Raw genomic sequence first — 17,914 nt, 5'->3', positions numbered from 1 at the left:
TTCACATGAATCACTTTTATTGTTATTTAAATCAGTGTTAGACGATCTTTTTCTAATATTATTTTCTTTTTCACTTCCCGCAATATTTGCTTTGAAACCTCACCAATAAGGCAAGGAATGTAAACTAGATATTTATCGTAGTTACTATCATGCCTTGATCTGACACCACCACAATAAAATAGAAGACTTTCGACTAAAACTTTGTTTTCCCTTCCCCTTAAGAGAAATCTCAGGGGCCGCACCTGAGATTTTCTAATGGTTATTTTCTGTTAATTTTTTTGGGCAGCTGAGGTGCTTCATTTGACACAAACAGTGAACTAAACAAATACTTGCATTTGTAGGCCAACTGTGGGTTTACGCAAGTGTATTTATACACATAAAGAACAGAAAAAACAAGGTCTACCTCCAATACAATAACTACAGAATTGAAGGAAACAGGTTTTTTTCATGGAATCTGTCTGAGAAAAATACTATTGAAATCTTGGAACTCTTTATAACTTTTATCTGAAAATGCTTCATGTTTTCGTCATGTAAGTGTGAATCAGGAAGTCAAAATGATTTAAATTTGGAGTGAGAACAAAATCAGAAATAGAAAATTGCCAGTTGGCAGTGTCATGACTGAAGAAATGCAACGTTACTGTTATTTCTATTTAACATGGTTCTAAAATACTTTCCTTAACTCTTCTCTGAAGTGCAGGGTTTAAAAGTCATTCAAGGAGCAAAGCAAATTCAAAACAATTCAGTATTTCCATGTACAAACTGTTCAGGCTGAAATGCATACCCTGTGCAAGAATGGGTACGTGGATTTTTGCATTCAGTTTGTCATCTAGTTCTGTACAGAGCCATTTCTTCCAGAAAAACTAGTCCAAAAATTCACTCTTCATCAGAAATTTGGCGATGACAGGATCAGCCAAGGTACCTTTCAACCATTGAATTACTTATTTTAGAAACAGCTTATTTGTGTCTATGTAAATTATACTCCTACTGATCACAACGGTACTTTTTCTGACTTTTGAAATACAGAGTGAGGAAACCATGTCAGTTATTTTTGGCCTATCTTTTATTTAGCATCTGTCCATGTTTAAGAATTGTTAGGGACTGTAACAACAATAGGTGAAGCAACTGGAGAACCCTGAATCCTTTGGTTTGCTCCAGGTAATACATGTGAAGTGATTCATTGTCTTGATTGTAGACCAGAATGTCATTTTGGTATCTGTCCTTTCCAGAACGGCTCAGATTTTCTCTGGGAAAAGCTGGATCCTACTGGGTCAGTCACATATTACAACAGCAGTGAGGGAGGAAGATATGATAAGTGAAGGAATAATCAAGGAGGTTCTTCTTTCCCGTGGCAAGACATAACTTCTGGGCTACAGAATCTTGTTTTGTTTTATTCCTATGTTGCAACCTGACACTAGGGGAAAGAAAAAAAACTTTGCAAACAGAATATTGAAGATTTCTGTAACGTGAAATCTATAGGTACATATTTCTGTAGCTTTTCCATGGGAATAAATATAGCGGCATCAGCTACTTACAGACTGTTGTCTTTTACATTTTCAGAGCACACTGCTCACCTGTACAGAACTGTGCATGTTTATGCAAATACTTTCTTAAACATGTGCTTCGTGATTTTGCCCGTACATTTATCTGTAAGGTCATTCAGATATAAAGTGGTTCATCTCTAACTGCATATTTACTCTCCAGTTTCTTGTGCACATACAATTGATTTTTTTATTTTTTGCATCTTTCTGCAGAAACACTGCTTTCTACTTCAGCCCCAGGACACATCACATATTCCATGTCTCTCTTGAAGTTCTCTCCAGCTGTTTGTTATATTACCTATTAATTGATTTTTTTTTTTTGCCTTTTTTTTTTAAATGCTTTTCAAATAATAGTCATGGTAAAGATGATAACACCTCCTCTGGAAGTTGATTAGAAATCATTTCGCTTGGCCAACCAAATAGGATACATATTTAATGTTGAAGTACTTTAAGTAGGAATATCTAAAGTATAGAAGTAAACACACCTTGACAATTTTAGTGACTCAATTCACAAAAACTTCAGAAAATTATGATCCTAAAAGTAAGCCTAAGCGGACATTTTTTCTTAAGGCATAATTTAGACTGCCAAGTTTAGCAGCTGGAATGCTTTGTGGAACTGAACTGAACAGAACAGAAGAGGACATAAAGGAGGTTTAGGGCTGTATTGAGTGCTGTTTAGTGCTATATCACTTATAACTTAATTAATAGTTTCATACCCTTAATTGTGAAACCCACTTCAACTGTGGGAATTTGTTTCAGCCCAGTTATGCACACATTCCAGAAAACCAGTAGGCTAGCATTCTCTTGGGCTGGTAGACATAGGTCCTATAAACTACAACATGACAAACATCTGGATCTCTCATGAGAGACAGCCCTGCTAGTGTAACAGACAGTTGTGCAACATCCCAGTCTACCCATAATATTTCTCAAGGTATGGAACAACAAGCTGTACCTTTTAATTATGGAAATCAGATGCAAGAGAGAACTTCTTGTTAGAAACTCTGAAAGTAATTGTCATCTTAGCACAGACCAAGAGAAGGCCGTCCATCAGTGATAAGTAAGTTGGACATCTCAGTTGCTTCAGATCAGTTTGCTTCATAACGTTATTGCAGTGCTTGGTAATATCAATGCCACTGTAGCTTCTATCTCCCAAATGTTTCACTTCAGCCGAAAAGAAACGCCAGAGCACCAAGGCTCTGAGTCCTTGCACGTTGCGCTTCTCTACTGAAATCTTTCTCTTCCCCGGTAACTGCAATGGAGTGGTCCCAGACAAAAGCCAAGATGTTCTTCTGGGAGTTCTCCACAATACTTCTCACTTTTCAGAGTGACAAGTAGCCTTCTGCTGCCAGTCAGTCATCCTCTTCTGGGTGGAGATGGCTGGCCCTAGGCTAGGAGCACAGTTCAAATGGCAAGTACAGGGGTTTTCCCAGATACGGATATGAATGAAACCATTTTTTCAGTCTTTTTCTCTGACCACTACCCATTGTTTGAAGGTTGGTGAAAAACAACCTGAATACTAAGCAAAGCAGGGATATCTGTATCCAGAACATTTTAATGGGAAGGGAGTTTAATAACAAAATTGCAGCCGCAGTCACATGGCCTTCTTGCTCTCTGTGTGTGTGTGTTTTCTTTCAGAAGCAGTGTGGCATAGATGACACTAGCCATAAAGCTCTTCCTACAGAAAAATATGCAAGGCCAGCTCATTTCCAGTTCATGACAATCATTAAGGCTCCCACGAGTGAAACTCTGATACTTTTTTAGCTAATGATTAACCTTAAGCCCTCCTTCCACCTTATGCATTTGGATTAAAAGGGCAATACGGAGACTGAAAGCAGTAGGCATGAGTGGTTCATTCCCTAACGTTAAGGACTAAAGGGAGGAATCATCTGACAAAGAATTCAGGAGTGGCAGGCCAGGCAGTGAGGGGACTGATCTTATTAGGGTTAGAAAAGAAAGAGAAGGTCTGTCTTGTGACCAAGCTGAATTCAGGATGTTTATGAGCTTCATCATGCTGCTTTCACTGGTGCCAGCAACGTTTGTATGGTATAGACGGCAGCTATTGACTTTTCCATTTATTCAGCTCCATACTCTTCTTTGTTCTGGGGAGTCTGCTGTAATTAGAGAGTATATAGTGTTTTCTTGTACAGAAGTCTAGTGTTTAGAGTAAGGCTTTACTTGTCAAGACTTTAAGAGTCTATCCGTGACTCTATATTCATATGACCCTGGGTAAGTCATTCAACTACAGTTTTACTTCAGCTTCCCAGCCTGGAAAACAATACCCGTCTCAGAGGGCTTGTATCAGGCTTCATTCATTTGATTGAGATCTTTGGATAAAAGTTGTTTTAACAGGAGAAAAAAACTATGATTCACATTCTTATTAAGCCATAAATGCTCTCCTTTTATTTTGGACAGAGAAAAGATGTGGAGGGATAAAATTTGCCTGTTAGTCTCATTTTGTATAGGCCTGATACTGTATGTTCTGTTAAAAAATTCTCCAGGGCAGTAGCTGGGAACATGGGTGTGTGATTCCTGGGTGTCCTGGGTAGCACACATCTTAGGACATAACCTATTAAGTACTGAGCAGGAACTGGCAGCAGCAGAGCAGCAGCATGCCCCTCCTCACCATACACAACCGGCAGATCAGCTGGACTCCACTGCTGGTACTGGGGTATCTCTTTTACCTCCTCCTGGGTGCTATGGTGTTCCAGCTGCTGGAGAAGCAGGCAGAGACCCACTTTCGGGACCAGTTCCAGCTGGAGAAGCTCAAGTTTCTGCAGAACTACACATGCTTGGACAGGCAAGCCCTGGAGCAGTTTGTACAGGTAAGAGGAACAGGCTCCCATTATTTTGGCTCAAGCATTATTTTGGCTCAAGCATTATTTTGGTTAGAAGAAATTATACTGTTGTGGCCAAGCATGTCATAAATTGATCTGCTGTCCATGACATTAAAGGACTAACTGCACAAGAGAAAGGCAAGGTTTCTCAAGTCCATTCACATACCTCTTTATCTTGATCTATCGCACTTCTTTCTTTTCCCAGTCATGAACTCCCAAAATATGCAAATCTGCTGATGCACCTTCATGCTACCTTGCAATAATTTCATGGTTTTCAGCTCTCTCATTAATTACTACACAGGAATTATGCATGGGGACAAAAAACAAGAATCAAACCTACAAAAAGTAGGTTGCCCTTCCAAGGTTCTCCAGTCCAAACCTGTGCAAATTCTGCCCTTCTTTTGTACTAGAAATTGTCTACTGCCTTTGAAGGTGGTCCTGCACTTCCAGGCCTCTAAAGAAAAGATAAGTCAACCACCATGAACTGTGTTATCTGTCAACCATCATGAACTGTGTTATCTATCACCTATAATAAGAGATAAAGGGCTTTTGTTCAATATGTGTTGTTCGTTAATGATATCTTCAATTACATTTTAATCTGTTCCTCAAAACTGGCTGAAGATAAATTACTAGACCTTTCTTGGTATTATTATAGACATATTCTCATTCTAGTATGCCAAGAACTGGACAGAAATCCTTGAACTACCACTTTCTTGTGCTCAAAATTTATCCAGCTGCAGAGCTGGATGCCTAAACAGTTTGATGTCTTTCTACCATGTCATTAAACTTGATAGAAACTCTAAACATGCTGCAAGTTTGCACTGTCCGAGTCAGAGGACTGCCACAAAGGTATATGCTTTTGATCAACAAAAAGCCCAGATCTTGTAAATGGATTTAAGCAAACAGTGAAGTTCAGATCAGAAAGGGAAGAGAAGGTGACTGAACCTCTGCCTACAGGGACACTGTTCTGATTACTAATACTGTGATATATTTCTTGTGGAACATTTGGCATTAGCCAGAAAATGACTAGAGTTTTCAAGAACTTACATGCCTAAAAACATGTCTGTTTTTTTCAGCTTCATCAGTTGGTGGTATTACCTGTCTTTCCCTTATTTTTGCGATAATGATTGTAGAGGAGAAAACCCTGACTCTCATTTTAAACCAAATTGGGATATTTCATAGGATTGAAAGGTTTGGTTAAATCTCCGGTACCCTAGAAACCTTAGGGAGGGTTCACACACGTCCAGATTCTCCTCTCTCTGGCTCCAGTGGAGCTTCCTTAGCACTGCCGTGCCACTCGGAGAATCACATTTTGCTGGTCTCTGCTGAATTAGATACAATTATTTCACTTGTAAGCTGTTCCAGACAAAACCGGCTGAGGGCACCAAATTATCATCTACAATGCACCAAGCTTCCAAGTACTTCATAGTCCTCAAGGTAAATGTAAGTGCAGGTGCCCCCTGACTCACCTGTCACTTATAAACCTCTTAAGAAATTTGTCCAGCTCTTACTAATAGTAGGGAATAGAAGTCTTTCCATATTAAATCTCTAACTCTAAAACTAATGCAGGGAAGCAATCATCTCTCTGTACGTTTTAACTATATGGTTAAGGAGGCCTGTTCATTATGTCAGAAGTTCCAGTCTGAAAAGTTACAGTATTCAGGCCGTGGTGAGACACAGCCACGAGATTCAGTCTGCTCAGCTGACAAGTATAAGGTGTCTTGTCTTATTGCCAGTTCTTTAAACCTGAATCTTGGAATCTAAGAATCAACTCAGGTTTCTTTTTGCTTATCCATTATCACTAATAATAGAGTTATCACTTATAATTCATTAACTTTTGACTTGATTGTGCACAAAGCAAATTCTTGCGATTCCATGTCTATAAACTGCATTGGCTCTGCTTGGCTAAAACTGCCTAGCTGAGAGGTGGCCCTGAGCTGCAGCTCCTAAGCTGAACAGCCTGGAGCTTTGGGAAAGTGCAAATCCAAACTCTGCGATCTAATGCGTCTCTGGTAAACATCCTCTGGTCAGGAAATTATGCCATTCTGACAGCATAACTGAGAAGTAGATTCATTGAGTAAGGAGGTACCTTTTTTAAGTCCCTGTTTTGATTATGTCCATACTTTTTCAGCCTCAAAGGAACTGGTATAAATATAGACCAAGAGGACCAAATCCTTGTCTATGACCACAAGTGGCTGCAATGTGCATTGGCAGGGGGACAGGAGCAGAAATGGCAGGCAGTTTTTATTCTCTCCACATCCTACTATAGCTTTATATAGGCTTCATACTCTTACTGTAAATTATAGCACATTGCTTTTACCTACTGGCTACTTCTTCTCCCAAAGGCAACAGCTAATGTTCACCAACCATTCAACAGCTGCTCTGTTTGCACTCCAGCCATAACTGTTACCTGAGCTGTAGATGGAAAGGAACTAGGAACCATTATAACTGTACCACATGAACCTGTTTGTTTAGGAACGATTCTCCTGGGCACCAGGATGCTATTTGTTTCATGAGGTTGCACTTAAAAGCAACGATCATACCAAGAAATCTGGTCTTGTTAGACTATCTCTGAAGTGTTCAATGTTCACCATTGCCTTACTCTTCCATGTTGGCTTTCATGATGCGAATGTAGCTCCTCTGAACTCTTGTGCATTGAAATGGATAGAACTGACAAGTGCTCTTTATAGGGGTGAATTAAACCTGTGATTATTTTAGCCATTTCAAAAGACTCACACCTCAGTAGCTTCTGTGTGTTCCTTCTAACCAGCAAATAAAATAGTCAACTCTAGATAATTTGATGTGTTGAACTCTTCCCATTCTAAGAACAGGCTTTCAATGGATAATGTAAAGTGCTTTGTCATATTGAAATGAAACTCTGCTGACACTTCAATCATGAGATCACATGTGACAATGCCTACCAGCCCTATCTGATGGACTTGACCAATGCTGTAGGATTTTTTACTGAAGGAACATTTTTACTGGAACATTAGCTATTAAACTTAGGATACTCAATCTGCCAGCACAGATCAGCTAATATTGCAGAACCTATGCAAAATCAGATACCTTGTAGTGGGTATGTTCATCAGATAAACAATCCTTCTGGCAGTGGTCAGCATTTGAATCAAGAAAGAATATCTTCTTTATTCTCATACTCCTGAAATTAAAGCTGGGGTTGCTGTTGAATCCTGCTCATGTCTTGTATCATACAAAAGTCTCTAGAAGAGATGAACAAGTAATTCATTCAGGCATTTGGCAAAATGACGAAGGCTGTGACCTGGACCTCAAAATTGGTATGTAACAAACGAGGGGATTCTTGAAACCCCAGACACTGAGCAAAGGGTAACCAGTCTCCTTCAGAGAAATTCTTGAGGAGAGCAAATGAACACAATCTTCACTAAGGCAGCTAACAAGATATTTGATGCATAAATAGGAGCAGCATTTCTTTTGCACATGGTAGTTTTGGTCATCTGGTAAGAGCTATCTGCAATAGCAGAGAATATTTCATTAGCCAATCTTTCAGATTTGGAGAAGCCTAATATTCATTGAAAATTATTGGGAAGTCATAGCCAAAGATAGTAATTCATCCTCACTAGTACTTACATGGAGGAAACAGAAATGAGCACGTTCCCCATGCCCCTCCCCACAAACACAACCATACATTTACACATGCCCGAATTAAAAACTGGGGAAAGAGGGAAGAGGAGCTGCCTTTATTTTTTATGGCATAACTTCACTTTCTTTTCCCAGTTTGATCACTTTGGGGACTCCCTCCACTCCCTTCCCCCTAGCCTTCAACTACTTATGGAACATATCCTACTTCAATGGCCAGTTCTCCAGTGACAAGGGTTCAAGTTCCTGGCCAGCTCTATTTCCAAGTTTTGCCATGTCAGCACAAGGCCATTTTAGTCACACTCTAGCCTGTTATCTACACTATTTATTGCTCTGCTTGCTCAAGATGGAAAGCAATATTTACTTCTCTCTTTTTTTCTGACATTCTTCCTGATTTGGTCTAATGGGTTGCTCATCTTTGCTCCTTTGACCTCTTCTGCCTCAGGTCCTCATGGAAGCATGGGAAAAAGGGGTCAACCCAGAAGGAAACTCTACGAATCCCAGTAACTGGGACTTCAGCAACTCCTTCTTTTTTGCAGGAACTGTTGTCACTACTATAGGTGAGGTACTCTCTTTCTTTATAAATTGGGGTTTCCTCCAGCTGTCCTGTAAAGCCCCCAGAAATGTGCAATTGGTGGACTGAATACACCTGCAAGACAATCTTGACTACTACTATGTGTTACAGTTTTCTATTGGTTTCCAATTATACCTGTTATTCTTGTGTATCCAGCATATTACACCAGCAAAAAAAACCTGGGTGCCTACTTGGTACATGCAATATCATTTTGCACATGCACAGCACATCTTGAGGTTGCTTTGAAGCACTCAGTTGCACTCACCACAAAATCAGAGACCTATAGAAAATTACAATACTCTTTAACAGTACTATTTTTCATGTTAAATTTTCTGTTAGTAATAGTGAATGCACAGGGCTCCATCATAAGCTATGGCAACTTGTAGGCAGATTTAACTGCAGAAAATCATAGGTCCACAAGTTCCTGAAGCTTAACGTAGTTGAGCTTCCAAGCCTAGGAACTTCCCATGATGGCCTGCAGCCTGACTGTAAAGCCTTTTCATGTAGCTCTTTTCTTCTTTTTTTCCAGGTTATGGTAACCTGTCCCCCAGCACAGTGGCAGGGCAGATCTTCTGCGTGTTTTATGCCTTATTCGGAGTGCCCCTCAACCTGGCCTTCCTTAATCAGTTGGAGAAAGGCCTCAATGCTCATCTGATTACCCTGGAAAGATGGGTGCAAAAGCCAGGCCGTGCCCAGGTACAGTGTCAATCTATAATTTATTTCCACTATTTTAAAACTAATTAAAGTTCTTTTCTCAGATAGGTACTGATGCTGCTAGATTAGGTTTCCTTGCGGGTGCCTACATTTTTCTGAACCGCAGCAATTACGTGGCCCTCTATATCAAAAAACTGATAGACGCTGTTTATCTAAAATAACTATAAAGCAATTTGCTTTTGCTTCAGGGACTGTAGATTTGCCTGTTTCAAACCTAACTCAGCAAAACTGTTAAGCAAGCATGGCCTCAATTTTGAGCAGGGTCCATAAGCACTGGTGACCTTAGCAGAATACATGCACATACACACATTGCTCAATCAAGCTCTTATTATCTAGCCTATGCTGACATCTGTCCAGAATCTAGCTCTACACTGTGCAAAGACAACTCATTTTTATTGGTTTGCTAATCTGTCTTGAATTACCTTCCCTGATTGTGCCACCAATTTAGCACTTCCTTCCTTTTCTTTTCTTGAAATGTAAATAAATACTCCTTCTCCTTAGTTATAGTTAGTTACAGTTATAACTTAGTTATAGTTATATATAGGTGAGTCATTGAACTAGTCCAGATGTATGGGAATAAGGGAAGCACTGATAATAGAAAATACATGAAGGTCATTTATAACAAAGCTAGTGCATGTTTCTGAGTAAAGGTTCAATGAATTGACCCCTTTAGTTAGGGTAAAGGGAAATTAGATATGTTAGATATGTTGAAACATTTCAGAGTTCTGGCACAAGGTTTTTTTCTCTTTTTCATTTGTAAAATCTCTGAGTCACTGCATTCTTTACCTACACTGGGAAAACTATAAAGGTACTATCAAATGCAGACTTGGTTTATATAAGCAAGAAGTTCTTTAGCTGCATAACCCATGTCTCTTCCCCAAATACATGCAGCTCTACCACCAGAAGGATTTTCATGCTAGTATAGCTGCATCTTTCCTGAGATTTCTAATAGCACCTCAGGGATGTGAACTTTTTTTTTTTCCCACTCCTGAATTAACACCTCATTTCTGGCAGAACTCCTATGATCAGACAAAGCTTTGGAGCTGTATCTGCTTGTTCACGCTGAAAAGCTTCTTCCAGGAAGTTGGTTCATCTCCTTTTAAACACAATTTAGTCATGCTTTGGGAAATTAATTACAATCACTCTTCTTCATTCCTGACTTACTGTTATAGGTTTGTACCAGAAAGTTCTTAAAAGCTGGGGTAAAAAGCAATATTGTGCATTTCAGGATAAAATTTTATGCAAACTTTATTATCTGTTTAAATGCTATCACACTTCTGGAATGAACTAAATGAGAACAGATATCAACTATAACCATGTCGATCAGTAATTCTCAAAGCGCTTTGCAAATGAGGTAAGTATTATTGTACAGCTGGAGAGACATGGTACATAATATAGAAGTAATTTGTCAAAGTCACCCAGTAGGCTCACGCCAAGTTTCTCAAGCTCAGCGGAGTATTTTATATGTGAGATAATACAGAGAGAGAAAGAAAAGCATGATACCTGGACCTTCTACTTCATAAACAGTGGTTTGGCTTTTCATCCAGTCACAATAGGCACATGCATAGAAAATCATAATCTGGTTTGAATGCCCTTGAGGGCATTTTTAAACAATTGCAATGAGTTTGCATCAACCCACATATCACTAGTCAAAAGTTCACCCTAGTGCGTTCCCTGGAAATCCATGAGTCCCTGATCCTCAACCTAAACTCCTAAAATCCCCTGTGATGACCCATCCACTGACCATCCTGTGTACCTATCTATTGTAGCCACATAAGCTGTAACTTATCTCCCAGAAGGCAGATGTTTGTACTGAGTGAGAGACCCAGATCTGCCCTGTGCTGACAGAAAACAGTTCTGCTCTGAATGCTTCTAAGTTAAAAATAAAAGCAGGCAAACTGACTTAACTTAGATTTCATCCAAACATATTTTTGGCTGAGCTCTTGCAAGCCACTTTATAAATCTTTGGAAGCAGTCATGGTGAAGAGAACCCTAATTTGTTCTTGCCAATCTTTGTATCATGAGTTATGCAATACTTGGTGATTTTCCTCAAAGATAAGAGCCAATTGATTACAAGAGCAACTCCACTGGAATTGAAATTGTAAAGTGAGTATTTCATCCCTATGGTTGCCATAATAAGTTTGAAAATATGACTTGAACATACTTAAAAACTCATTGCAAAAAGCTTTTAAAAAGTCCTCCTTTTCCTAATTTTGAGATTTTTTGGATTCATGAATAGGTACAGTATCTATGTGCAGGGTAAACAGCGAGGTCAGCCTGCAGTGCATGGAAGTGTTGGTTTATCCTTCCTTTTTTGGACATTGCTCCCAGCTGGAGTGGGTTTGTGATTCAAGAGCAATACAGACCCAATAATTTCCACTAGACAACTGCTCAGTGCTCTTAGCTGCCATCTTCCTTTTATCTTTCAGGTGGTTCAAACACTGGCAGTGGCCATCTTCCTGACCACTGGGACCTTGCTTTTTCTAGTGTTCCCACCATTGGTCTTCAGTTACGTAGAAGGCTGGAGCTACGGAGAAGGCTTTTACTTCACCTTCATTACCCTGAGCACCATTGGATTTGGGGACTACGTAGTAGGTAATAAAGAAGGTGAACTGGATTGAGCTTTGTTGAAATTAGTTACTTTAGTATAAAGCTAAATACAGAAAGCATAGATATCCATTCCACTATAAATCTGGTACAAGAGCGAGCTGAGCCAGACTGGCAATAATGAGCTAATGTATTATATGACATGGGCATTTTTCTCTTGGCAGCTAAGCTGAGAGTCACCAAACTCATTTCACATATGCCACTGAACACCCATTCAACAGTGACTATGTCCAAGCTGGTACGAATGTGATCCATGAGTGACAGGTGGAATATAAATGAAATCTCTTTCTCAGTATTAAGCCTTTGAACCACCCTCTCCTAACAGTGATTTGTTTCAGCAAGTGCCTACCATTCCCAATAAGAAATCATGCCAAATATGAAATGATCAGTACTTATAATGGGGAGAATATTACCGGCAATCCCGCGACACCAGTGAGATTACATAGTCTTTAGAGATCTAGGCGGAGACATAGCAGTAGAGACATGTGAGGGGCTGTTTTTCCACCCACTTACTTGAACAAATGCTCTTAACAGATTATGTATAGTGTGTTTATTTGTTAAAAACACTAGGGTCTGTTACTTCATGAGTAGTAGCTCTCCTCTCCTAGAGGTCGTAACTATGTCCCAAAAGGAGATAAAAACCCATCGCATGCTGAATCTGGGCACTGTGGAGTTTCATGATGATCTGGATGACAGAGGCTAAATGGATGGCTGCGGTGCTGTCCTGCGCGTGTATCAGTTGCCCTGATGGTCCATGCTGTGGAAATATCAAACTGGGGATTAAGAGTCCCATAACCACTTACTTAAAATGGCTGCATTTCCCATATAATTTTCTCCAGGTGATTTTGAATCCTGGTTACTGAGGTATATCACCCTACAAAAAATGATCACTATTTCACGGAGGTAGTAAACCGTATCTTTCTAAATCATCTGAGATCCCCTGTGTGTCTCTTGAGTAAAATATGGCTAATATGGATTCAACATTTGGTTTCCAAGATGATTTTTTTCTTTTTCGGTGGCTAGGAACACTCGCTTTTGTGCATCCCTGATTAACATTAGATATGGCTAATTTTATTATATAGCCTTGGCTTCAGAGATTTGATGCCAACTGTGCTAAGCTTAACCTGAGAGTTGGAACACAAAATGAAAAAAGGGAAGAAAAAAAAAAAGAATGATCACACAAACTTGTTAAACATACACTTTTGCAGGAAGTGGAGAGGGTGTATGAGTATGTATGTTGTCTGGCAGACCAAAGCTGTCAAGATTAATATGCAAAGTTTCCTGTATTTTTCAGGCACAAACCCCAACAAGCACTACATCCCAGTGTACAGGAGCCTAACTGCGATTTGGATTGTTTTTGGCTTGGCCTGGCTGGCTCTGGTCTTCAACGTGGGAGCTGACTTGATGGAAAAATTCCTTCAGCTAAAGTGGCACAAGCCTGACTTAAGCTTGGCAGAAGGAGCCACCACCAAATTGGAAGATGAACCTGAGCAGCCTAGAATCCACATCCCTAGCTGAGCAAGGTACACAGAAAGCAGTCTCGGAAGTGCAGTTTTCATCTGTATCTCACACTAAACAAGCCCTGTGGATAAAGGACTAAATCACAGGTTGTGGACTGTTTCCTAAGGAAGGAATGCATTTCAGATGCATTGAAATTTCCACACACTGTGTAGGCATCAGCCAGTTAAAACCTCCAAAGAAGTAGCACGCATGGTAGAACAACTGTCCCAGAATTCATTTCACACTTCTCACTGAACAAAGGCAACTTCCCCTAAAATAATCAATTATTATCCTTTCTCTTTCTCTAGTGGAATTTAGTTCTTATGGTCACTTGTTTTCAAAAAACCCACAGTGACTGCCTCCCAGCTCCAATGAGAAGTCATGTCACGAAGAATCTCTAGTGGAAAAAGTCAGGTACAGAAATCTTTCTTCATTTCCAATCAGAAAACAAACAAAACCACAGAGGAATATCGACAGTAATGACCACCTGCTTAATGACATCCATCCAATTAAGATTCATTTGATATCGTCTGAAATTAACAGCTTTCATATAAAATTATAACATTTCTTTAGTTCCTGGGCTAAAATGTTTCTTAAATTGTGCAGAAATTATGTGTCTATCCAGCACTGCCTGGACTGTTACAATTCATTTCAGAGACAACTGACAGCTCAAAGCAGGTCCTTATCCTTATCATAGTTCATTTCACAGCCACTTGAAAACAACACTTTAAACTAAATCGAAATGCAAGCAGACTTCCTTATTTCCAGCCAGATCACAAATATTATTACAGTCTGGCATTTGCTTTGGGCCAGTTCATTGAAAAACTAGCATGCACCATACAGAGTTGATGTTATCCGTTTACCTCTAAACAAGGCTGATGATAGACTCGGTGTTAAATCTGATCCTCAGTCATGCGCATAGTGTCACCTGTGAGAAACAGGGAGTTTGATTTTATCGCAGTTATTGTAAGTCAAAAGTAGCAGCAGCCATCTCCGAAGAAGCAGGAAAGCCAAAGAAGAACATACAAGCACCTTGTAACAGGCTAGTCACTGACATATAAAACTGTAGTCATATTCTGTATTAAAGTAAACTATGGAAACTTGATAAAACAATTATCCATTCATTGAGTACCATACTAGATTGTTTATAACCATCACTAACACGTTCCATGGGTATGCTGGTAATTACGTACATGCTGCTATTTACTCAGTATGTTTATAACTCATACTAACCATCAATTAATCCTTTTAAACTCATTTATAAGTGGAACTTTAATGTAAAGTGTGAATGAAATATGACTGGGCATGTAGACTAGCCCCAAGCTAGCCTATGGCTGACAGGCTACAGTAACATCAACTGTCAGCCTTTCAGCAGCTGCTTTGATATCTCATTTTGGGAAAGTGTCCATAAAACATGTAGAGATGTGTGTAGGTCACAAATCTCTTCCCGCAAACTTTCTGTGCTAGATTTTTACTTCCAAGGAGGGTCACAACAAATGCTTGTTCTTACATCTGACTTGGTGCTTGTTTTCTTTGCTAGTTGCTGACTCCTGCATAGTGCAGTGTGGCTGCTCAAATCTGAAATGCTGGCATATAAGAATGCCAACTATGATTTATTCAACTCATTTCAAAACTGAGTTTTCAAATGCTTATCCCATCTAAGATTTCCCTCACGTCTTACCACTACCTACCTCACAGATTTTATCTCCTTAGTTTTTGCACTGCTCTTCCTCTATGCCCTTAGCTATTCCCATAAATTTGTGCAACGGCTTTCTTTGTAGCCTCTTTCACCGAGAGCAGCCAACTCTCTCCTGTCTGGCTTTTTTTATCTTTGCAAATCTCACGAGAAACTTTCTCTCTCAGTGTTCTCTATTCTTCGAACATAATGTATCATATGCACTTGTTAAGATCATCACTATCACTGTACTCTGTACCTGCCTTGTGTCAACACTACAAGACATTTTAGGCCTGTTTGTATGAAAGGCAAACTAAAGTTCTACTGACTTTTATATCTGACCTGCTCCCTTCACCTTGCCTTTTTCCATGCCTTTCTTACTTTATCTAACCACACCAGCCACAAAACATGCACGAGTGTAAAGGTGATCCTATGCAATGTTTTACACCATGCTGCATGCCATAAAAAAAGATAATGAGGTTTATCAGGGATAGAAAGCATGCATGTATTACTTACTGGCACTTACTGGCAAAGTGCTTGTTAAAATCATTCTGACAGCAGGGAGTTTGGATTGCTTTTACTGCAGTCCAAAGAATTGCTCCTGTATCTGATACTGATTTGCAAAGTAGCAGCATGGTGAGACTATCTTCTGAATTATTTGCTATTGCTGCTTTTAGTAAGGCTGAGAGTAGCTGCAGCAGTTCTCAAGCTGCCTGCCAGAAGACTCAAAAAGATACCTTAAATCAAGCATATGGCTATGCTGGAACAGAAAAGAGAAAGATACTGATGACCTCTCCCGTGTTACACAAGTGATAGAAATTTCTTGCTCATTTTGTCAATTTTTCAAGATCCTGAAAAGATCCTAAAGGTCATGCACATCTGTAATCAAAGTTCCTTTGAGATACATGCTGGGAGCACTGGCCTAGTTCTTGAGCATGGGTGGATCAAGTGCTTTCTAGTACCCTTCTCTAACAAAAAGGTAGTTGACAAGTATCAACTGACCAGCTAAGAAAAATAACGTGGAAGAACTGTGCAATCACAAGGGCTTACTAGGAGTCAGAGGAGTGCACAAAAGGGACTCTCCTGCTCTTTTAATAACCCATTTTACCAGTGGTGCAATCCTGCACAGAATGGAGATCACACAACCTGCTACAAGATGCTCAGCTCAGATGCATGGAAAACAGCACTTTTGAAGCCTCTGAATGTAGCTCTGCAGCCTGTGGCAGAAGCGATGGCCCTGGCAGTGTTTGTCTGTGATGTGGAAAAGTAGCACGTTGTCCTGAGCAGCTACCACTTGCAGTCCAGTGCAGGACAAGAAGCAAATGTCCTTCCAGGCTTACACTTACCCTTTAAATCTAGTCAGCAAGCCCTTCCTCATCCTCCAATACATTAGTACCTTCCAGACAACATCAAAATATCATCTGCAAATATTTGAGCCATTCTCTCTGGAGACATAAATAGAAGGCTGACATACAAGTGACATTTCTGAGAATGCTCAAGAAAACCAGCCATTAAAATATTATATGATTCTGTGAAGATTTGTTCTGAATCTTGATCTCTTCTCTTCCTCCCCAAATTCCTTCTAGCAGGTACATGCTTCATGTCCTGGGTTTTCAGAGTCTTGCTTGTAGTTACAAGCCCTGAGTCTCACTTGTAATTTGTTCTATATAATGTATTTTTAGTATAAACATTAAATGCTATATGTTTAATCCGTAATGTTTCAGCATGGTTATATTTAGTGTGCTTTGTATAAACGATCTGATTTTAATGCAGTTAAAATGTCAAAATGTAGCTCAGATGTGTCGACTTCCTGATCTTAAATGAAAGAGGAAACTTGAATATATACACTTTTTAGTATCTTTGCATCTTTTCTTTCTCATACATCTTTTTTTAGAAGGCTTTTTTCTTTTCCATTTTAAACATCATTCAGTAATGCATACGTTGAAAAGGCAGAGTTAAGACTGAGCAATAAGCAGCATAACTTTTTTTTTTAAGACTGTGTTCAGGGTGACATCTTTAACCTGGAATTGGTCTATGATTTGCCTGTTAAGTTTTGCATCTTGCCAGTAAAACCATGAGTTTATGTTAGTCAGTTTAAAGCACCTCCTAGAAAAACATAAATTAGCACATTACCAGAACCGTTCCAGTGGTGCAATACCTGTTTGAAGGCTGCCTTATTTGCAATAGTACAAACACTCCCCTAGCAAAAAAAAAAAGTCGTCACAGGGCAATGTGAGAAGACATTACCATCTGACAGCGTATAAAGGCATCCTGTTCAGAAATTTAGTCGGTTTATTCCCCTTTATCTCATATTTTGCAACAAAATAGGTAAATTACAAACTTTTTATACACCCAGAGCGATTTGGTTGTGTTTTCTACTGGTGAGAGAACAGAGGAGAACATTTAATGTAGTCCTGTACAAGAAAATAATTAATCAAACAGGTCTCAAGAACTACCCATATGAAGAAAGTGCTCCCATCTTTCATAGGAAAATCACAAACAATAAAGAGACTCTCACAAACTTGCTACCTTTACAATTGTTTGTATCGAGGAGTCGTTATCAGAAACACCTGTTTACTGCCTTTTAAATTAGCTTAACAGCTGAGCGAAGGATGAAACTGGGTTTACGCAAGCTGCTGGTATCGGGGTCTGTGACTGGTACCAGCTGGCTAGATAAGCAATTTGGCGTGCTGGGAAGGGAGTCGGGTAGCACCCCTCCTCCAAGGGACGAACGGGGCTCGGTGCCCGTCCTTGCACAGACACGCGCGGCACAGAGAAGGGAGCCCGAGGGCAGTTTTGCGCTCGGGAGAAGGCAGGTGGGAAGCGGCGCAGGAGGAGGAGGGGGGCGAGCGAGGGCGGC

The 17,914-nt window shown here is 39.8% G+C and overlaps 1 protein-coding gene across 1 annotated transcript; it reads left to right on the top strand.

The window, feature by feature from the left end:
- Positions 1 to 4,147: 4,147 nt before the first annotated feature.
- On the top strand, positions 4,148 to 13,397 carry KCNK16 (potassium channel, subfamily K, member 16). The gene is made up of 5 exons (XM_009584903.1): positions 4,148 to 4,360; positions 8,430 to 8,544; positions 9,088 to 9,254; positions 11,702 to 11,867; positions 13,174 to 13,397. Exons 1-5 carry the CDS (start codon positions 4,148 to 4,150, stop codon positions 13,395 to 13,397), a joined length of 885 nt encoding a protein of 294 aa, XP_009583198.1.
- Positions 13,398 to 17,914: the final 4,517 nt, after the last annotated feature.

The sequence above is a fragment of the Fulmarus glacialis genome, unplaced genomic scaffold (genome assembly GCF_000690835.1).
Source record: "Fulmarus glacialis isolate BGI_N327 unplaced genomic scaffold, ASM69083v1 scaffold3249, whole genome shotgun sequence".
NCBI lineage: Eukaryota > Metazoa > Chordata > Aves > Procellariiformes > Procellariidae > Fulmarus > Fulmarus glacialis.
This window is presented reverse-complemented; position numbering and strand designations above follow the sequence as displayed.